This window comes from Mixophyes fleayi, chromosome 6, assembly GCF_038048845.1.
Source record: "Mixophyes fleayi isolate aMixFle1 chromosome 6, aMixFle1.hap1, whole genome shotgun sequence".
Lineage (NCBI taxonomy): Eukaryota > Metazoa > Chordata > Amphibia > Anura > Limnodynastidae > Mixophyes > Mixophyes fleayi.
The window spans coordinates 76,272,041-76,295,705 of record NC_134407.1 but is presented as its reverse complement, the minus strand read 5'-3'; the positions used below and the strand labels follow the sequence as shown (position 1 = coordinate 76,295,705).

The 23,665-nt window shown below is 40.2% G+C and overlaps 1 protein-coding gene across 1 annotated transcript in view; it reads right to left on the bottom strand.

Moving 5' to 3' along the window:
- Positions 1-555: 555 nt before the first annotated feature.
- Positions 556-23,665, bottom strand: part of PDE6G (phosphodiesterase 6G) — a 32,608-nt gene continuing 9,498 nt past the window's right edge. Inside the window, exons 2-4 of the mRNA XM_075216875.1 lie at positions 6,530-6,769; positions 4,836-4,876; positions 556-4,153 (exon numbers count right to left, since the gene is read on the bottom strand). Coding sequence (XP_075072976.1) covers positions 4,077-4,153; positions 4,836-4,876; positions 6,530-6,675 — 264 coding nt within the window. The 5' untranslated portion in view covers positions 6,676-6,769 and the 3' untranslated portion in view covers positions 556-4,076. The remainder of the gene's footprint in view (positions 4,154-4,835; positions 4,877-6,529; positions 6,770-23,665) is intronic.

The following is a 23,665-nucleotide window of genomic DNA, read 5'->3' as shown; positions in this document are numbered from 1 at the left end:
TGTAAACTCCCTATCTGCTTGTAGGAGATATCTAGCATCAGACACAGGCATTGTAAACAACAAGTTTGTCCCACTTACAAGAAAAGGTCTCTCTCAGCATAAGCTTTTCTCCTCTCAAGCTTTACTCCTTTCACACCAGGGACCCTGGAGGAGTGCTTACTTGCGCCAAATTGGAAAGCTGTCTTTCCAGCACACCCTAACGTTATTTTAAGACTTAATACTGAAACCTGGGATACGCATAAACGCCATCTTCTATTTTTCTCAGTGCTTCTCTCACACTGAAATACAGTATATACTTGTTATATTCCTACCCGGGCACAATTTCTATGTGTGCTATACAACTGAGAGCCTTTGCGTTCATGAGAGGTACCTAGATGTGCTGTATCACAAAACCATGTCACCATAACTGCTTTAAATACTTATGTTCAAGCAATGGCAGGTACCTGTGCAGTTATTTATTAGGTTTCATTGTAAAGAAATTGAACTTGGTTTTTAGTGGTTTTTGTTTTTTTGTTCTCTTTGTAGTGAAAGAAAACACATGGACATTTGTATCACTGTGTTTATTCATGGTCATCCTTTATTATATTTCTCCAACACATGATAATTTATCTTAGAAAACAATTATGTAGTAAGGATTACATGAGCAGATTACAGGTGCTTTATACTCCGTTGGGAAAGATGAGCATCAAGGACAAAGGGAATATGTACAAAGTTTATATCTTTTTGACAGGAAGCAAAATTCATATAGGTGAAGACAAGTGGTATGTTTTATACACACAGGAAAACATTTGTAAGGAAAAGTGTGAGAAGTGAAATAATATCTATCTGAATTATTGAGAGCCTAAGAACAGCAAAATTAGTGATTCTTCTGTGAGATTACTTTTTCACAAGTTGCATGCATTTTTACTCAATTACAAAAATATAGTGTAGTTGTATTTAATATAAACATTTTTCATATTTGCTTGAGCCGTGCTAGATTAAATGGCTTATTCTAACATTTATTCAAGTAGACTTGAGTTGCATATAGCAACCAATCATACTTTGGTTTACATCAATCTTAAAGTTGTAGACTGCAAAAAGGTCATATCTAATTGGTAATCAGACTAACAATAGTGATGGGAATCAGGCTATCCCCAAGCCTGCCAAACTTCAAACAATCCCTTAAACCCCATCTGTTCAGGAAAGCTTACCCTTCCTCTATCTAACCTCTCCCCTGCCCTTCTCTTACCCTCTTCATGATCCTTCACTATCCACACTATACCTCACCCTCCTTCCTCCGTTCCTTACTACCAACTCTTGCTTGTCTCTGCAGAGTTCTAGTCCCCTCAACCTATCCCCTCTTTGTGTCTCCTGTCAGTCTCCCCCTGCCGTTTTTTTTAGATTGAAAGCTCCAGTGAGCAAGCCCTCTAATCTTTGTCTCCTCCTCCTGTTTACTTTTGCCTGCACCTCCTACATCTTGACATTTTTTTTTTTATTTTTTTTTTCCTCTTCTCCCTTGCATCTCCAACACTGATTCTGTTAGTTGTGCCCACAGGTTCAGCCTCTTTTAGTTCACTCTCCACCTCCCTCCCTCCTTCCCTTTCCCATTTTCTCTTTGTTCTAGAATGCACTTTCTCAGCTGTGTTCTGTTTAGCCCTCTATGTACGATGCGGAAGACCCTTTGAGGTGTATTCTAAACACTGCACCATCTTAATTTAAGAATTTCCAAAAACATTGGTGAAACAATAAATTATATGCCCAATGAAAAAACTGCATACTAAATTTAGTGCATATTTACACAGTATTGCCAAGCATACCTTACATACTCTGGTAACCCGTTCTCTTGCTCGAACAGTAAGTCTCCCCAAAACGTGCCAGCTACAGGGTGGAAGGGCATGATGCAGTTTGGCATGGCCTAAATGCTCTAATACATTACATTTACTGGCACCAACCACCGAAAAGAGTAATGGTAAAGAAAACAAAAGCAAGTTTCTGCTGCTGTGTGCGGTGCCTACTGTCGCCACTATCATACTTTCACCCAGACCTGAAGAGGTAATAGAAATCGCGTAAGTAGAAGAAGACTAGAGAAGTGAGGATAACTACACCGATATGGTAACAACTGTGCTGTCCATTACTAGTAACAAACAGGTATCTGCATACTACTGCTGTTGCTACCAAGGAGTATTTCTAAGAATTTTTAACTTGTATTTAAAAATATACTGTATGGTAAGAGTTCAAGACTGCTTTATGAAATCATTGCTCCTTGAAACAAATACTAATACAGGATGATTTGTAGAATAACCTGGCTTTTATCGACCACAACAATTCTACTATCGTCGACCATTAAAATACAAATTTGTAGACACGCTAAGCTTTGGGGTTTTTTTTTTTCTTTGCTCTTTGTGAATAGTTAGAGATGAAAGTATAATAAAAGAAATGTTGCAACTATTTTCCTAGTTTGTTTATGAAGATCTTACAAAGCCTGTATATAGTTTGTTACCTAAGGTGCCAATGTTTTCTCTGTGTCATAACTCATTTATTTACAGCTATACCCATCTCCTAAACTTTCCTATCAATCTTCATGTGTAACAATCCTCTCAATTTTTAGAGATGGGAGTAGAGAGTGTAGGGTCTTCCATTAATAGGTGCACGACCAAGTCCAGGGGCCCAGCACAGTGGATTAGTGGTTAGCACTTCTGCCTCACAGCACTGAGCTCATGAGTTAGATTCCCGACCATGGCCTTAACTGTGTGGAGTTTGTATGTTCTTCCCGTGTTTGAGTGGGTTTCCTCCGGGTGCTCTGGTTTCCTCCCACACTTCAAACACATACTGGTAGGTTAATTGGCTACTATTAAATTGACCTTAGTCTCTCTCTGTCTGTGTTTGTGTGTATGTTAGGGAATTTTAGATTATAAGCTCCAATGGGGCAGGGACCTATGTAAATGAGTTCTCGGTGCAGCGCTGCGGAATTAGTGGCACTATATAAATTGATGATTAAGCCAGCATCATACAGGCAGAGAATAAAACAGTCTATCCTATGCTTTATCTTGTATTAGGAATAATGCAGTAAAGAATAAGTTTGTGGTTAGTCTTTGCATGCAAGTTATAAATAAATAAAAACAGGGTGTGGTGCTTTTAAAGGGCTAGTCTGCCTTTAGCCTAACTTGCCTCCCTTAACCCCCCAATAACCGTACTGAATAGCCAATTGCACCAGAGGCAGCTGCTTGCCATGAGAGCAAAACTTGCCGACTTTGAGTCGCCTCAATTCAGTACAGTGTCCCTGAAATCAGGACAGTCGGGAGGTATGATAATCTATTATACATTTAATGGTTTATTCTTTGATTCTATCTTTATTTCTTCTCTCCTGCTTGTTTATATTTTTAACATTGACTGACTAGTACAAGATCAATCCATGAAACTGTTGTGCTTTTTGGATAAATAGTTTCAAGGGTTTAGTACACGCATAACTTAATGTATTACTTTAGTTATTTTATTAACCTGAAATTAAGGTAAAAGAAATATGTGTAGCTTTCTTCGTGTCATATCTATATCTTAGAGGACTAGGAGGAAATGATGTGGTCACCAGGGCGGTTATAAAATAGTAAAGGACAGACTGCAAGAGAAGGTTTAAGACTACATGACTTACGGGAGGTAAAATACCTTTTTTAATCCTAAATATATTTTGTTGCTATTGCACAATATCAATACTAAACTAGCAGATTATCTGGCTTGAATAATTTAGAGAAAATCTGTAAAGCAAAAATAATTGTTAGCAAAAAAGGTTTATCAGCATTTAAAGGACAATGTTAAAATAGTAATAATTGCTTTAGGAAATGAATAAGAAGTAAATTGTTCAGTTGGTTCAGAACATAATCTTGCTCTCAGAGTTTATTGCACATTAATGAGGACATGGCCGTTATGTATGCAGATGAGGGCAGTTGAAGTATGTGCCAGGGGAGGAAGCCAGCACCTCAGCACCGAGATCTCAGAAGCAGAGTTGGGTGACTTTGTTTTGTACCGAGTCCTACACACACTACGTTTCCCTGCAGTGGCCAGGCAGGGAAAAATAGGCTTGAGCATAGAAGGAACCTGGGTCTCTAGATGATGCCGTATTGGGCCAATTCGTGCAGCTCCAAGTGATTGAAGGCTTCCCAGGGGCAAATGACGGTGATGTCTGCAAGGAAAGCAAAGTTATCAATTTATGTAATCTGTGCCTCTAGCTGTCTGCAACCCAGCTTCTTATACAAACCAATCTGTCCTATCTGGTATCAGCACAGCTTGCACACAAGATTATTGCTGTACATTTGGCAACACTTAAATTGTCTAACAAGCCAATGCAAAACGAATGGCTTATGGGTAATCTATTATCTAGCTCTATTCAATGTTCCAGGGTACTTATTAGATTATCACATTTTAGAAAGTGTAATAGCCTACACCTCTATTTGTTATGCACAATTATGACTGATACAATCATTTACACAACATCATGATATTGTGGAATAAGTTGGCACAGGCATGCTGTCTATTTTAGTGCTTTTTCAGATGAGGATACTGAGAGACTTTGCTCTTGCCACGGAACAAAATCCTCTGAAAATTGTGCAGGCTTTGGGACAACTGAGTATGGTACCTGCCTGAGTTCCAGAGTAGTTTGCTCATGTCAGATTTTGTTTGGCAGTCTCGGAATAGGCTTGTCTGATAGAGACCTGACCATTAAACTGTTCAATTGTTATACACAAAAATATAAAGAGCTCCACTGTCCCAAATAGAGAATGCACAAGAAAGATGTATAATATTTGTGAATAAACATATTTCCCAAAAGAGAACATTAGAAAGTGAGAATGCAACAATATTATTACCTGTTCCTAGACCCTCCATTCCTGGGATGTCATCTCCAAATCTGTAATGGAAGGAGGATGATATTTTAGCTAGGGCTGAGAAAGCAGGAATTTAAAAATTCACCTGTCTGTCACAGTTGTGGTGGAACTACTGCCACCGCAAGAGCGGCGCCCGCTGTAGGGCTTCAATGTGTATGCTCTGGCCCTGCTTATGTTCAGAAGAGGGTGAAGCTGGGCCCTCCCCAAATTTATCTTTGAGCCCCAGTGATGCCGTCTTCTGTCCTTGCATCCAAAATTTTCTGTAGCATCTCATGGAAGTTGTTAATGTGTACATGTCTCCCATAGGTACATCTATAGCAAAAAGACACAGGTCCATAAAGTTCAACCGATATGGACTGAACCAATACTTCTGAGAATACCGCCTATCAATTCACTTGGAACCAGTGACCTCAATGGGCCAGAGCCATATTATCCATTAGGCAATTTAGGCTTCTGCCTCGAGACCAGTGGGCACAGAGGGGACAGATCACTCAAACCCAGTTTAATGCCTGGGTATTATTTTTTTTTACAAATTGAGGGTGGACCATCACTTTGACTAGGGCCCTTTTGGGGTTTTAATCAATGAAGTAATTTTAATGCTAATGATTTGTTAATTAAATCTTGTAGAAGCACAACGTTACTCTGCTCAAGACTAGCAGAGAAGCGTTGCTGTATAGCTACAGCTCCTCTTTACTAGCTCTGTCATAATGCTGCTCCTGCTCTCTACTGGACCTATATCAGATTGGGCGGTGGTTGTAGCATGCTTGAATTGCTTAATTACATATAAAATATCACAATAGAGATGGAACAAACAGCATTCTGGACAGATTTAGCTAAGTATTCCCACTTCATTAAAGCAGTCCAGTGTGCAATATGTTCCATTCCTGTAGTGAAAATTGCTGTATCAGTTCAATACTATAAAATGTGGTAAGCCTCTCTACTCATCACATTAGCATGAAGGGGTGGAGGCATAATGTAGGATACATTGCATTACAGCATCACAGAGCAAAGTGATTGGCTTGTTGTTTCATGGGTAATGAACTTCCCTGCAAAGAATGTGAATTCACAGGGAAAAGACCAAGGGCTAGATTTACTAAGCTGCGGGTTTGAAAAAGTGGGGATGTTGCCTATAGCAACCAATCAGATTCTAGCTGTCATTTATTTAGTACTTTCTACAAAATGACAGCTAGAATTTGATCGGTTGCTATAGGCAACATCCCCACTTTTTCAAACCCGCAGCTTAGTAAATCTAGCCCCAAGACTGCACTTCAAATGTACAATTTATAGCAGGAGGATATGTCTCTTACTGTTAGGGGCTAACTGACATCACTTGGGCACAGACATTGTTATGCCACTGGTTTCTAGTGAACTGGTATCATGGTTATGGTTTCATCCTAAAAATCGCTGCCTGCACTAAATAGATGAGTGCTCTTGAGCTGCTAGGTACACAAGTTCTTAATCCTATTAATGTCACCTCCTTTTGAAAATACAAAACAAAAATGCTGAGTTACCATCAAATCTAATCCATCTCCATAAACACTTTTTTGCTTTTTGGTAAGCTATTTTAAAATTTGTTTAATCACCATATCATCACCATTATCTGCCACAAATATATATATTTCCATATACACAGGTCAATTTATTTGCATTATATAATATCTGAATAGGTCTCCTACCCCTGAACTCCTTTCTTCGGAGGTTTACTCTTGAACTGTCTAGTTTGCCGCTGCTTGAATTTTGGTGGCCCTTTCCGAGGGGTGGCTGGTCCCCCTGTCACACGGGTGGCAGATTTAATCTCCGACTTAACAGGTTCCAGGTTCATGGTGAGTTTGGAACCTCTCTGGCTCCAGTTGACTCACAGGCAGAGGGGTAAAAATCCAGGTGATGCCAGTAGAGTGGAGGAATTTGAGAACCACCTGTTAAGGTTGAAAGAAAAATAAATTATAGAGAAGTGCTCATTAATGGTTTAACTTTGTTTTCCTTTTTTGAGCGTTCTTATGCAGTTCCTAAGAGATGGTGGTTTGGGGTTAATGTAAGAATGCAGCACAGCTAGTATAGTAGTGATAAAAACTTGCCAGAAGTATACAGTAACTAGATCCCTTCTGTACAGGATTGAAGTTGGTCAACACTGCCTCAGACCCTGTGAATGTATAACATAATTAGTAATAGTTTACCCAGGATGCAAAGGACCTTGCATTTACTCGAGGAAAAAGATAGCTGGTTGGTTAAGAACATGTAGCTATAAAAAAGAAAACTAAACGCAAGAGCAAAATACAATTAACATAAGACCATTTTGATAATTTCCTTTCCACAAACATCTGCCTCGTTTGCCTATTGTCACGGTTCAAATACAAAGTGCAGCTCAGGAGCCAGGAATGAAGTGAAAACACACAGAGTTTATTGCTGAATATTGAATATACAGGAACATGCAGGAATAAATACCGGGTAGAAGGCTGATGAAGGGAAGTGGTAATATGGAGAGATCCAGGCAGCATGAAACCATAAGCACAGCAGAGGAAAGGAACAACCGGATGGGACAACAGGTCAGCAGAATGAATGTTGAGATCCTAATGCAGCATAATCACAGGAGCAAAGCAGGAGGAAGAATCCACAGGGTGTAACAACAGGATATGACAACAATAACCAGCAATGTGTGCTGGGAGTGACAGGTATATATGGAACACACCCAGGTGCATGGGATAATGAGTGAGGCAGTGTTAACTCCTAAGGAACTAGGAACAGGCACAATAGCAGCACCTCTGGTGATCAGAGGTACTGCTGCAACACACAAAATGAACACAAATAGTAAAGTCTGATAGTCAAGGTTAGGAGCTGCCAGGCAAGCAGTATGCTGCAGGCAGATTGTGACACCTATATTTTAATACTAAAGCAAAGGGGTAAAGCCTTGGCCAAACCATAAATAACACACACCACACATAAACTCTTGCTTCCTAACAAACTACACTGAGAAATGCAACAGGCATTTGCACACACAGAGCACTAACCGAGAAATTCCTGAACAACGCGAGGCAACCTGTCCGCCTTCACGTTACACATCCCCCCAACCTTCAACACATATCCCTTTCACTGCTGTGTTAGCTTCTGATCTGTGGGTTACTTTGTCAGTGAGGAATTCCCATCTCGCCACCCCTCCGCTCTATACTCAATGTGGCTGCAAGACTCATCTTCCTTTCTCGCCACTCCTCCTCTGCCTCCCCTATCTGCCTTGCCCTACACCGGCTCCCCATCCCCTACAGAATCCTTTTTCAAACTCCTGACCATCACTTACAAGGCTCTCTCCCAGGCTATTGCCCCCTATATCTCTAACCTCCTCTCCATTCACACTCCTGTCCGCTCCCTGCGCACAGCCAATGACTGTCACCTCTCTTCCTCTCTGATCACCTCTTCCCACTCAAGAATCCAAGACTTCTCCTGTACAGCCCCCGTTCACTGGAACAACCTCCCTCGCTCCATCTGTCTTTCTCCTAATCTGTGCTCCTTCAAACGGGCTCTTAAAACTCACCTGTTCCTCAAAGCCTACCAACCTTCCACCTAACCCCCTCATCTCCCCCGCTCGTTCTCCCCTCCCGACCCCCCCTGTTCTCTCCCCACTTACTTCAACTGGCTCCCCTTTGTGCCTGAGTGTTGTTTACACTCCCTTAGGATGTAAGCTCGTTTGAGCAGGGCCCTCTTCCCTCTTGTCTCCATACCTGTTCTTTTGCTCCGTCTTTACTGCATTAGCCTGCCTGGAGTTTTTGAAGTTTTTGTATTTTTTGTTTATTGTTCGTAATGTTTCACCCTGTATAGTCCACTGTTTGTGCTGTGTACGGCGCTGCGGAACTTTTGGGGCGCCTAACAAATAAAGGATGATGATGATGATAATAATAATAATGTGCACATGATCAGTGATCTTTGTTCTCGGGGAATATTCTACGGAAGTCCTTCGAGACCTAGAGTCCTCCCAAGGTTGGAGATAATTGCAAATGGTGGCAATCCTGAACAGGAAGTGCACATTGCGTCTTAAAATAAAGTTTCTGATTTTTTTAACCTAAAATACAGATTGTTTTAGCATTATGGCGTCAATCCATCATAGGGAAGAGATCATTAGGATTTAAATAGGCAGCTGGGTGTTTATTACATATAGCAAATGTGTGTGAAACTTTTTATTACATTGCTGGAATACACCTGGCAATGTGCTTCTCTGCCTTGCAACATGGAGGGGCAAAAGAGGTTCCATTTAAAATATAGCACAAAATTCAAGTTTATGCACACTTTAAAAGGCTGTGCCCTATGGCAATAAGCTCCTCCAAAAATGTGCCCTCTCCACCCTTCTATCTCCTTTTTAATACTATCGCTCTGCAAATTGAAATGTTGCTTCTGCATTACCCTCAAAATTAAGTACTAGGAACGCCATCACTCCACTTACCCTCTCCCTGGTCTGTGCAAGCTTCTGCTCCTCCACGAATGCCACCACGTTGACCAGTTAACCCATGTACCTTTGCAGAGATATAGACACACTTCCACAAATCAAGGCACACCATAGGTCGAAACCGGCTTTTGTACAGTGCAACAGACCACTTGTACTTTGTAAAATGCATGCCTTGGAGGTAATTTACAAAGTACTTTTGGTGCATATTTTTAAAATACTAGTTTTTTTAAAATGCTTTTTTGATTTACATCAGTATTTCATTGTTGTCATTTTGCTTTTCAGTGATGACTAACTATAATGTGCCCTGTAGTAATTTGAAATAGTTGAACGCGCCGTAGAGCCATAACTTAGAATCCTAGTGCCTGGGGCGAGAACAACAAATGCCGCCCCGCTAGCCCTCGATTTTAACCAAATAAACCTAAAATATTCCTAAACTGCACCCCCCCTTCAGCGTTGTGCCCTGGGCGGTTGCCCCCATCGCACAGCCCTAGTTACGGCCCTGCGCTGAGGCATAAGTTGGTGAACGTCCCGTACCTTGATGCACATTGAGTGTATGTCCCAAGTATATATATAAATTTATATAATGCTGTAGAGTTCTAGTTCTGAGGCTAGAGTACGAGTCTAAATTTAATATGCTCTTCAACTGGCACTTGATTGAGGGATGCCAAGTAAATGCTGTGGATACATGAGTGCCTGAGATCCACGAGGGAGGCTCCGCAATGCAGAGAGAGAGACCAGTGATGATGTAGAGAACCAAGGGTGTTAAGTTCAAGTGTACAGTGAGAGCAGGGGGCTGCTGACCTGTTCTGCATGTAGAGTGGTGTGAGCGTGGGAGCTCCCTCTGGGGCATATTTAAGAATGATCGGATAATATGAAAGTACGTTTTCAATCCTCACCGCATAGATAAGGATTGAACTATCTTTCATATTTATTAAAAAACCTCCACAGGAACAGCAGTTCCGAAATACTGCTGTTGATGTGAAGTGCAAAACTTGCTTACCATTGCCTCTTCACTTCCGAAGAAGTTTGCGATCCACAGGGGTCCTCTTCTCACTCCAGTGCGCATGTGCCAACTGAAAACCTCGGGCATGCACACAAAGATCCCTGCACTGTACAGTTGCAGAGAAATCGGTGTGTGACAGGGAGCGATCATGTGATTCCTCCACACATGCACTGTACAGCTCTGCTCTTCGGAGCAGAGCTGAACACTGGTGAAAGCTATGAAGAACGCTAATGTACGGCAGCCTGAGCTGGCGTACATTACAATAGGTGTAAAAGTATTTTCAACAGTTGTTAAATTGCGGTACATAGACATCTATGACATCCATAGACATCTATGGGGACTGCTATGTATTTCGAAAAAAAAAAATGCAAAGCAGCAGACATCTTTGATATCTGCTGCGATGCATTGTTGATAGATTACAAAAATGCTTAAATATGTATCCATGGAACTAAGTCATATGTGCTAGACAGAAAAGTTGGACGATGTAATAAGTAAATATTCTACTTCATTTATTTAAGCCAAGTCTGAGAGAGACTAAGCTAGAACTGTGAAGTTAAACCATGAGTAGTAAGATAAGTGGTAAGAATAACATGTTACCACCATCACCACCTCCCCCAGGCAAATGGAGGTTATAAAATGACACATAATGTGCAGCTCTGGCAATGATTGTGTAATGAGGCGCAAAGGCAATGATAACATCTGGTGCACGCTCTGCTTTGCCGTAGGTTGTCAAAACGTCAATTTGAACTCCTGTATACTAAGTCCTATTTTTGGCAATGATGGCTGTATAATCTCATATAAAATAATTATCTGTCTGTCGCGTTGATTTCTTCCTGTAAACACAGGAAATTTGTCCTTTTTTAACAAAAAAAAATAAATATTTTTATTGAGGTTGCAAGTGCAATACATATAATACAGTCAATCAAAAATAGAGGAACACATCCACATTGTATATGCAGTAAGTGATACAAGTATACAAGACAGTCTCATAACAAGAGCAGGTGTCAAAGACAACAAAGCAACATAACAAGGTGAGAAGTATGTGGGGGGTAAGTAGAGTTTCATCCCACTTTTAATATATTCAAAATGATTAATTCATTAAAATTAATATATTTACATGTAGTTTCAATGTGGCTTGTATACCTCTCATTGCAACATTAAAATCTGTTCACTTTGTGCCTTCAAAATCTTAACGCTGCATTTAAGATTTTAAGTGCATTGATATGAAATTCTCCATTGAAACAAATGTAAATATATAATAAATGTGCTTTCCATGCACTAATTTGTATACAAAAAGTGCATTTACAACAGTGTAATGTGAATGAGCCCTAGCTTCTTCCTATATTGACGCTTCATAATGTTGCAGGTGGTTTGGGGGATTCAAGAAGAGAAAAGGCCATAGCGCCCAAGGATTATTTTACCTACATTGTGCAGGAGGGGAGTTATAATAACTGTATAAAAGAATAGTTTGCTGCTAACAGTAAATTTCTGGTGCCGTTGACCATATATTCCACCGTTTTAGTTTCTAGGCAGAGAGTTCCTTCACTGAGGAATGTTTGTCCTGTGTATTTCTTATTAGATTTAACCTGGTTATTACAAATTACCAAAAAACGAATGTCTTACACATTACACAGTTAATAAATGCTTCATTAGACACTCTTCTTGATGTTTAGATGCTTCGATTGATTATATTATGGCATAGTCCCCTTTACATCAAACTTTCCCTTCCAACATTGGCTTTTGTCATTGTATGCTGCACACAAGAACAAAACGGCATAGTTGTGTCACATTGAGGGAGTGTTCACACCATGTGGGAGTGTGCCACATGTCTGTGCCATGGGTGAGTACTAAATTATTATTATTACCATTCATTTATATAGCGCCACTAATTCCGCAGCGCTGTACAGAGAACTCACTCACATCAGTCCCTGCCCCATTGGAGCTTACAGTCTAAATTCCCTAACACACACACACACACACACACACACACTAGGGTCAATTTGTTAGCAGCCAATTAACCTACTAGTATGCTTTTGGAGTGTGGGAGGAAACCGGAGCACCTGGAGGAAAGCCACACAACCACAGGGAGAACATACAAACACCTCACAGATAAGGCCATGGTTGGGAATTGAACTCATGACCCCAGTGCTATGAGGCAGAAGTGCTAACCACTAAGCCACCGTGCTGCCCCAAATCCAAAAAGGAAAGCTGGGAGTAGATAATGAATGAGGTTGTTTGAAAACCAAAGGAATTTTGATGCAGATATTCAGGTCCTCAACATCCCTTGCATATAGCCAGCTGGCTATCAGTTATGTTTTAATAGAGGATGAGATTCAAGCCCTTAGGGCTAACACTAAGTAACCGCCCCTCTACCACTGGAACCACCTGATGATGCTAGATTTCGCTTAGAACTTAGAAGACAGTATCTATGCTCTGTGGACTATAGTTGACTTCCAGGCAATATATACTAAATACATTTACTCTGCTTTTATAGCCACTACAAAAGATTGCTGCCTCTTTTACTCTTAAAATATTAGAAAAATATTAAGATTTATGTAATAAGACACTCTCATTTATCCAGTGAGCAGTTAAAATTGGCAGCAAAAATAAATAAATTCTCAATTTTGACATATTTTAAAATACAATACTGCTTAAAACTACTACCGTTATTACGGTAATAGTTAGCTGGATTTCAGGGAGCCGCGAGCTGAAATCCAGCGAGAAAACTACCGTGATAAAATAGTGCGCGCGCCGCGAGATTTTCGGCGTTTCCGACGACAATTGAATATGCCCCAATAAGTCTAATTACCAAGGCTGTGTTTACAACACACAATTTGCAAGGCACATACCAAAGTCAGCAAGCAAGCAGATCAGATTAAATTATTTATTTATTTATTTTTGCTGCTGCTAATTCTGTGCCAGTCTCCTATGTTCTTAGCCATAAGTGTGGAAAATGAGAATGAGTTACATATGAAAACTGTTCCATAGGGAACTGTGAAGAAAATGTAGCACTGCCCATAACAACCAAACAAATGTGTGGATCATTTTCTAAACTGTACTAGAAAAAATACTTTTAGCATCTGATTGGTTGCTGTGGGTAACATCACACATTCTTCACAGTTAGGTATGGAGCAGATTTCATAAATTCCCCTAGTCTGGACTGCATTATTGTAAGAGCTTTACACAACTGCTAAGCATCTGTCTATTAAACTCTGCATTCAACCCTCTGCTAACAGCCACGCTTTGGAATCGTCTCTACAAAAACAGAAGCCCAATGTACATATTTTTTTTTACATAAACATGATGAATCAAGAATGCAGTATGTACATCTCTTGGTATTCTTGTTCCATCATCCCATTCCTTAAAAACCTGTCTACTTTGAGAAGTTATTTTTTCAAAGGGATGAATGGATTAAACCCATAGCTGTGTTGCATTCACAGACGGCTGAAATACTAACATTAAGTGGAGGTAAAAGGTGACCGTGCTAGTGAGACAGATACTTATTGCCAAAGGGAGGACTATTTTATTTGTATTCTATTATACATACTTTAAATGATCATATAGGCATTTAATTACTTTGGTCCTACAAGTAACATAACGGTGTTTAGATATTATATAATATAATATTTGTAATTATTTTCCTTCCTGCAACTTCATTTAATGACCCATTTTTACTGTGTAGTTTCTCTCGGAGACTGTAATCTGTGCTGACCTGGGTATTAACTCGGCTCAAATCTGATCCTCTTAACCCAAGGACGCAAGAGGCAATTATGAGAATGTGATGCATACCGAGAGTGAAAAGACTGGAAGAGGCCAAACAAGAGAAAGTCCAGGAAGATAACCCCCCCCCATAGTGGGACACAAAACCGACAACTACAATGATGTACTGATATAAGTGTTGCAGACTCTGAGTACTAAACATGTCTCAAGCTGCTGTTAGTTGCTTTTAAGAGATGTATTTTTTTAAAGGCTTTATTTAGTTGAGATCTAAAATTGACAAAATGAGGTAGAATTTTACACAGTGTAGCGTGTCCGTTGAATACAAATAGGAGATAAAATTTATACACATCACAAAAATATTAATAGCATCTAAAGAAGATGGCTACAACATTTGCTGATCCATTTCTGGTGTATAACAAATGCAAACAAGAGAAAAACAGTTCCAAATGGATAGGGGAGGGTGGAGTGGCAACCGAATAGAAGGACAGAAGTGGGCATATAGCTAATACCACTAGCTGTCCACCGCTTGAAGAATGCTGGACTGCAACATGGAGGGAACCTTGGGTTTTCAAACAATGGGACAATGGGTCTGGAGATGGAGCTAATTTATGTAGATTGTTTACACTGTCCCAAAGTGTTAATGCATGAGATATTACAGGGCAATGTTTAGGAGACGTATTTTGAAAGTATCATGTGACATTTCTACCTCCTGCTCTGATAGTTTTACAATTATGTGTCCTTGCACTTGGCTTACATACGGGCCAATCCTGCTGCCCTATTTGGCCAAGCTGGACGAGATCTGCACCTCAAAACCGAAGGCCCAGGTCACTTCTGGCATGACTGATGGAAGATGACCGCATACGATAAAAGTGATTTTACCAACATGCACTACACTCCTTTTCCTAAGGCACGATCTGCAGTAACAGGTCAGTTCTCTTATTTTTGACTGCAATATCTCAATGTGCGTGATAAGCATTAGTAACGTGTACTCTCACACATTTCGCCAGACACTTCAATAGAAATGATCATAAAACACAGTTTACCATACACAGCTACAGAAATCACAATGTAATAAAATGTGTAATAATATGCACAATAAATTCCATTATAAATGTTGGAGCCAAACAGACACATTTAGAAGCCAAAGGACAAGTTTGACCATATGATTTGCACATCAGACCTTAAAGAAGCATAAACTAGAGACTATAATCTACTTTTTACAAAAGATGAATAATGTTGACTTGCAGCAAATACCACCTTGTGACACCAAGCACCTATCCTTGTAAAATTGGTCTTGGAAATTGCCCCTTAAACACAATTCAGTGATTTTGAAACATTAGACACAGTACTGAGACTTCTGAAAATCATGTAACTGATAAGCATGTTACAAGAAAATTAAGCAAATGCTTCTAATGTATAGGTATGCACTGGTCCATGTAATGAGAATGGGCAGGAACAGATTTTCTATAGGATTGGAGTTCAACTAAACTATATTATATATTCAAAATGTAAATATTTGCTTCTTAAATATGATATGGTCTATATTTGTCCATCCAGGACCACCTAGGCCCCTGCACCATCATGGTCTCAGTATCTTGCAGACCTCCATGCCATAGTGATCCCCACTATGTTTCCATTAGTTCCTTTTGGCTCTCCTTGCCCTCTCCCTTTGGAATGTAAGCTGTTACAGGCAGGGTCTCTACCATATGTCTCATGTCTGCCCATCCATCTTCATCTCTGTCCTATTTTGTTTGATGCTGAATTGTGTTTGCATGCCAAGTGATTTTTTTTCTATTATTTGCATCCATGCATTTATTATTCTGCTTATCTGTACCCATTGTTCTTATCTGTATGTACTTTTTGTTGTATGTGCCAACAGGAAAATGTTCTGCAAAAGGTTTAGTGAACAAAAACATCTACAAATTGTTGTACCAGTCAGAAGTATATTCTGAATGGTTATAAAGAACCTGCAGATCTAGGAACATACACAGGGCTGTCCACTAGCAAATAATTGATAATGAGATCAAATGTCTGATTCGTATCTCCCAACTTTGGAGTACCGGGAATCAGGATAGGAGTGTAGCCACGTCTCGTCTGGCAGTGTCAGAACATGCGCCTAGCACTTTTGAAGTGCCCCACCTTACAGCCGCAGAGGAGCATTGAATTAGAGATACCTCCAAACTTACTGACCCATGGGACAAAGCTCTCCTGATCCGGAAGGTGGGACAAAGCCCTCAATTGGAACAGTCCTGCCTAAATCTGGACAGTTAGGAGGATATAAGTTACTGCAAATTGTGTTTGTTAATAAATAACTCCTATAGAATAAATAAGATCACTTTCACAATGACAGTAACACCGACAATAAAGACCCCAACATGAAAATAACGATTAACATCAGTGCGACCGTGAGAATATATCTACATACCATAATTTAGATTTACAGCATCTCCGACAGCTCTTATACCCGCCACCTCTAAATTGCGAACAAAAGGCAGCGACTGGTAAGCACGTCATTCACACTGCTGACAGTTTGATTGGCGCTTTTAAGGCGGAAATGGGTGGACCGGGCACCAGAATACATTACAGAGGCAACGGGTCCACCCATTGCCGCCTTAAAAGCACTGAGTTGAAAACCAATCTATTTGCAAGAGGGAGACATGCCCTCATGGGGATGGAAACGGATTTTAACACTTTTCGAAGTAAAAATAAAGAATTTTTCTATTTTTATTTATAATCTATAACTAGCAGGGTCACCTGGTGTTGCGAAGGTCTTATATATTAGTAAATTATTTGGAAAAAAGACCAAAAATGCTATTTAGAAAATAAGATTTGTTGTTTTGTTGTCATTATGTCTTGTTAGGACAAGGTTTCATCCCAGCAGTCAAATAATTTTTTTAATAGTTACTTAGTATCAAAAATGTAATCTATGTAAAATTTGGCAGCTTTTCCTTGAGAGCTGTGCAAGGAACGAATTTATAATATATATATATATATATATATATATATATATATATATATATATGTATATATACACACAAATAACTTGAAGATTTAGACCAGGGCAGCAGCGGGTACTTCAGCTAGTATGAGTTGGATGTAACTGTCAACTGTTTAAAAATAATTAGCAGCTCTTCCAACACACCCATGAGGTGGCTGCTGAGTGTCGTTTTGTTTCTATATTATTAAAGGTCATCCAAATCCATCCGATGGAAGGTCCAGAACAGGCTCCTAACCAAGCTAAAACCAGGCCAGAATCCAACTGTACCACCTCACATTGATTTCATCCCAGTTGGTGCAGGGGTGTCCGAATGCATAACAGGACAGACCAATTGGCCACACATTTTAATAATTGAATTGAGGTTTTTTAATCAGACTCGTTCCTAGAAAATCAAGCACCTAGCCATGCAGTCTCCATTTGCAAACATTTGTTATACAAAAGGAAGAGCTCAGTGACTTCAAGCGTGGTACTGTGATAGGATACCACCTCTGTAATAAGGCGATTCATGAAATTTCATCCCTGCTGGATGTTCTATGGTCAACTGTAAGTGATATTATTAGAAAGTGGAAGCATTTAGGAACAACAGCAACATAGCCATGAAGCGGAAGATCACGTAAAGTCACAGAGTGGGGTCAACCACTGCTAAGGCGTATGGTGCAGAAAAGTCACCAAAGCTCTGCTGATTCCATAGCTGCAGAGTTCCAAACTTCCACTGGCATTAATGTAAGCACAAAAAATGTGTGGCGGGGAGCCTCACATCACCAAGACCAAAGCATCAACTGGAGAGGTGTAAAGTACACCGACAATGGACTGTGGAGCAGTGGAAATGTGTTCTGTAGAGTGATGAACCACTCTTTTATGTTTGACAGTCAGAAGGGCGAGTCTGGGATTGGCGGATGCTGGCAGGACATTGCTTGCTTGACTGCATTATGCCAACTGTGAATTTTGGTGGAGAAGGGATAATGGTATGGGGCTGTTTTTCTGGGTTTGGGCTAAGCCCCTTATCTCCAGTGAAGGGCAATCTTAATGCTTCAGCATATCAAGTCAATTTGCACAAAGCTGTGCTTCGAACTTTAGGCCAACAGTATGGGGAAGGCCCTTTTCTATTTCAATATGACTGTGCACAAAGCAAGGACTACAAAGACATGGTTTGATGAGATAGGTGTGGAAGAACTTGACTGGCCCGCACAGAGCCCTGACCTCAACCCCATTGAACACCTTTGGGGTGAACTGGAACTGAGATTGTGAGCCAGGCTTTCTTATCCAACATCAGTGCCTGATCTTATATATACTCTACAGAATGAATTCCCACAGAAACACTCCAACATCTTGTGGAAAGCCTTCCAAGAAGAAAGGAAGTTGTTATCACTGCAAATGAGGGACCAACTCCTATTAAACTATTAAACTACATGTATTTGAATACAATGTCATTACAGTCCCTGTTGCTGTAATGGTCAAGCGCCCAAATACTTTTGTCCATATAGTGTATTTCCTACTTTTTGAATTAATTAAAGAAGCCCTGTGATTTTTCTGATAGTGAATTGTCAAGGCAAGTGGGAGTCATAATGTTTACCCACCCTCACCCTTAAATAACATGACATACAATATAATACACAACCACTAACAACACAAACAGCAAATAGACATACATAATATTAATGGAATTTATTTTCTGAAGTAACAGATATCAAGAAGATTCACATCTCAATAATATATTAAGCTGCTTACCTCCTCCATCACCTTGATTTATACTCTTAATTTTATCTGTCATTGGGAAAAATTCAAAGGTCAGCACAAAAAAATCATTAACTACAGCCCCACACCTCCCCCTTGTCTTATCACGGAGTAAACATTTATGGGCAGAATTCAATGCACAGTAAAGGCTTCTTGCTCTCTATCACATGTATAATTTCTAGACAAACTTTTAGGTAATTACCCTGACTACAAAATCAGTAAGAGTTGATTATATCTCAGGAGTCTTAAAAATGCTAATGACCTAAAATTACCTAAAAACTTTTAGGTAATTACCCAGATTACAAAATCACTAAGAGCTAATAATATCTCAGGAGCCTTAAACATTGCCTATAGGGTATAGACTTCTTACTATGATAGAAGTGAAATAGGAGAGGTTGGTTGCCTGAACCCTTTCATAGTTTACCTATAATTATATACCTATATCAAAAGATCCACAAACCCTATCAGCACTGAAGTATCGTGTGAACTGCATACTTATATTAATATTGTCCATAAAGGATTATAATTCCCCCTCAGGAGTCCAACCACCCCAAAAGCACATCATTGGTAAGTCTATTACAAAATTTATTTTGGAGGACAATTGTATTAATCTCAGAATATGCGCTTGTTATAAAATGTTACAATGAAACATTTATCATATTACTGTCCCAGTGAACATGGATGGAACATGTTGATTTTTTTTAATCCTCCCATGCAAACTTTATATTCAAAATTAAAGGCTGCTCTTTTGGACCTTAATTACTCGTTCCCTCCAATGCGTCCCTCCATTTTTTTATACATATCTTTGTCATATATTCTTTCATATGCATACCAAATTGTGTTTGTGTTGTTTTGCTATGTACAGTCAGATGTACATATGTTCCTTTAATTTACATTTACATCTTTGGGTTTCACGCTACTAAACTACACATATCATCCGCCACACCAATACTTTTTTATCAAAACAGAGCTGTTATGTATTCTGTTCTTTGCAAATATGTACAAAACTCGAAATATTGCAAATGGCCCCAGAGACATTCATACCGTCATTGTATTTACAGACGTGTGCACACACCTAGACAGACTTTTAGATACTAATTATCATAAATCAACGCTTAGCACACACTGCAACAAACAGGACAAAGGACTAAGCAGAATATAATCAGTGTATATGCTATGTAGAAGTCAAACAGTAATTTTTGGAAGTGAGTGTATATGTTATCCATACAGAACTATACTCCAAAACCATTAAATAACAACAAAACAACAGTGTTTTAGGTGGGGCCTTGTGTTTGTTATGTATGTATGTATATGTATAATATATATATCGACTGGGTAGGGGGGCTTGATACCATCTCCTGCGGTAGATGGTGTTTATAGCAGCCAAGAGATTTCACACAACTATAGTAACCTACAAGAAATCAGGCTCTCTCTCTCTCTCTCTCTCTCTCTCTCTCTCTCTCTCTCTCTCTCTTTCTTTCTCTCTCTCTCCCCTGTTCTCAGGCAGTGAGAGACTGACAGCCTTTTACTAGCACCACTCAGGTGTAACTCCTGATTACCAGCAGGATCACTGGTAACTTGGAAGACCCAGTCCATGGGTCTAATGGATGGAGCCCGTTCTCTCTCTCCAACCACAAACCCCAGGACCCTTTTCTGGCTTTGCAACAGGCCTATCCCCTTCAGCAGCTCACATACATTAACATTTATACCCCATTCATACTGCACCAAAATCCCGGGTTTTTGCCGGGGCGAGCTCAAACGACCCGGGTCTTGGTGCAGTATGAATGGTACAAGTCAAAAATCCCGGGTCTAAAAACCCGGGTCTTCAACCCGGGATTTATCGAGGGGTAATTCCCGAGTCGGACCCGGGTTGCCTGCACTATGAATGGTGAAACCCGGGTTTTTCAACCCGGGTTGCACAGAAAACAAGCTGATTGGCTGTCTGCCTGTCTCTGGAGGATGAGCCCGTGGAGAGAAGGAGAAGGAGAAGGAGTTTAGGAGAAATGGAGAAATTTTTCAGCCAATGAAAACTGCTCTGGTGATGACTCCCACAAATTGCCAGGGCACAGACTTGTGCAGTATGAATGGGGTCAACCCGGGAAATTCCCGGATCCGAGGTGCAGTATGTGAATGGTGTTTCTGAGCTGGGATGCTCCGAGCCCCGGCAAAAACCCGGCTTGAAAAATCCGGGATATTGCCGGGGCGACAGTATGAAAGCGGTATTACCTGGGGTTTTAAAAAAAATAGGTTTGGAATTTTATCCAATGCGATTATTGTGGTTACCACGCACAAAGAAGTTTAATAGCAAAAGATAGCAGAATTACAGCAAACCATGATGATGCATAAAAAGATATAACCAAATATAGGAAAGTATAGCCAAACTTATTACGCATGCGCCCCTGGATCCAGGTTCAGCTTCAGTTTTGAAGTCTAGAGTCAAAGAGATTTAATACTGGGCCAGGGGCTTGCGTATAGAGTTAACATAAACAGTGATGATGTCACAAATATACACAGATAACACTAAGGGCTAGATTTAGTAAGCTGCGGGTTTGAAAAAGTGGGGATGTTGCCTATAGCAACCAATCAGGTTCTACCTGTCATTTTGTAGAAGGTACTAAATAAATGAAAGCTAGAATCTGATTGGTTGCTATAGGCAACATTCCCACTTTTTCAAACCCACAGCTTAGTAAATCTAGCCCTAAGAGAGGTCTTGGTCCAGGGTTTACGATGTTCCAGTACACTGCTGGTCATAGGTCAGTTCATTTGATCTCTCTCCAAAGGTGAGGGCAACTTACTCCAACTATTGCCTACATGTCTTAAAGCCAGAAAAACAGTATAAACTGACCCATAAACAAAGTTCTTTTGAGTATTAATCTCATACCATTCATAAGTTGCGATTTCTATGTGCAATTGTTACTCTGTTGACACTGGATTTCAGTAGGTAAAATATGGATTAATATGAGACCAAACTCCACACATTTCTGAGGAACTACAATTACCTTTTTATTGTAGCATTATTTATGTATAAATAATCTGTAATACATTTACCATACTTGTCAACCTTTTAAAACCTCAGTGTGGTGCTTGGCTTCGAAGCAACAGCCAAACTCCACATTGCCAGTCTGAGAAGCCGAGGAGGTAAGGTAGGCTGCCAAGGTAAGAAGCAGCGTCGATTCCAAAGGGGGGCCTTGAAGGGGGATTCACTAAGGACCCGTCTAAATGAGTGCATTGGCCCTGTCTTTAAATAAACAAATCCAAAATGAGTATTTCTGCAACACAAGTCTGCCATGCTGTCACTCAGTCTGCGCCTGCTGTGTTATAGAAGCACCTCCCCTGATACGACAACAACTGCAGAGGAGTGAAACAGAGCATGGTGGACTTATTTAGTATAGTTGCCAGTATTTTACTGAGACCATGCATCTATGCAGGTTACACACAACATAGTCTGTCCTCTTTTTTGATATTTTAAATACTCTTTTCATTAAATGTTAAGTTCTGAAGTTGAGTGAATAAGAATATATGGTAATTACATATAACATGAAGAAAACTAGGGGGTATATTTACTACGCAGTGATTCTGTAGAACCGCCGATTCCTGGCACTTTGAAGGCATTTTTTAAAACGGCACTTTTATTAAAGACAAAGCCCATCGGGTTTTGTCTTTAATAAAATTGACGTTTGAAGAAAATGCCTTCAACACACCTGTGTGTGTGTGTGTGTGTGTGTGTATATATTATATATATATATATATATATATATATATATATATATATATATATATTTATATATAATTCATCTCAGTAATAAACAGCTTTTTATATACTGTATTTTCATGTACTAGCTGTGCAAATACAGACTTTACTCGCTGTGTAATAGAAATTTCATCATATGCCAGAATCTCTCAATCGTCTGCTCAAGTACCCCACAGGAGTGTTTTCATACTCTTCTAAATTAGGCATTGGTACATTAATCTATGAGACAATTTCAGTAAATATTCCACATATTCTGACATAAGGATTGCATTAATAGATAAAGCAGCCGTTAATACAGTCCCTAAACCCACTTAACAGTCCAGAAATTAAGGATATTCATGCTTGACCACAGATGGTTGAACGAAAATCACTGAGGCTCTAATTAAAGCTGTTGTTTGGAGGTAAGCGTAAGCTGGATGACCTGCGCACACACCCTTTTTGCAGCCATTTAAAGCATACTTGCCAACTTTTCCTCGTTGGCTTCAGGGAGATCCCGGGGGAGGTGGGAGTGTGGGGGAGGGGCTTGACGAATCACATAATTTTGGCCCGCCCCCTAAACGATTGTCACAATTGTGGCCAATTACAACAGGGGGCTAAGATGACGCGATATTTGTGTCATTAAGCCCCAGCCACTTATCTACTGCAGGGGCGAGAACCGGGAGGTCTCCCAGAAATGCGGGAGTCTCCCAGACATTCCCGGAGAGTAGTCAACTATGGGTTAAAAAAAAAGCAGCTAATGAATCTCTAGAGACTGAAGTGAAGTGTCTTTTACATTTCTGACTTCATTACTAAAGTCATAGTGTTTTTGATTAATTCTTGGTCTCCATGAAGATGGCCACCTCCATAGGCATCAACACATGTACATAGGACACAATTTCTGAACAGTGTCATCATGCCACAGATGGCAAAGCCCAGGCGTGGGCTGGGAGGCATCAGCCCGGGGGGCGCACAGGCGGCCGCATCGCGTGTCATGTGATGCGGCCACCTGTACGCTGACGCAGCCGCATCACCGCGGCCGCCTGTAATATAAAAAAATTATTTTTGCATCCACGGCAGGGGATGGGGGGAGGCAGCCGGCCCGAACAGCCGCTAGACTGAGCGGCCCGGGTGCCCACTGCCCCCCTGCCCACCGCTCCAGCCCATCCCTGGCGAAGCCAACCACGTATTGTACTGGTTC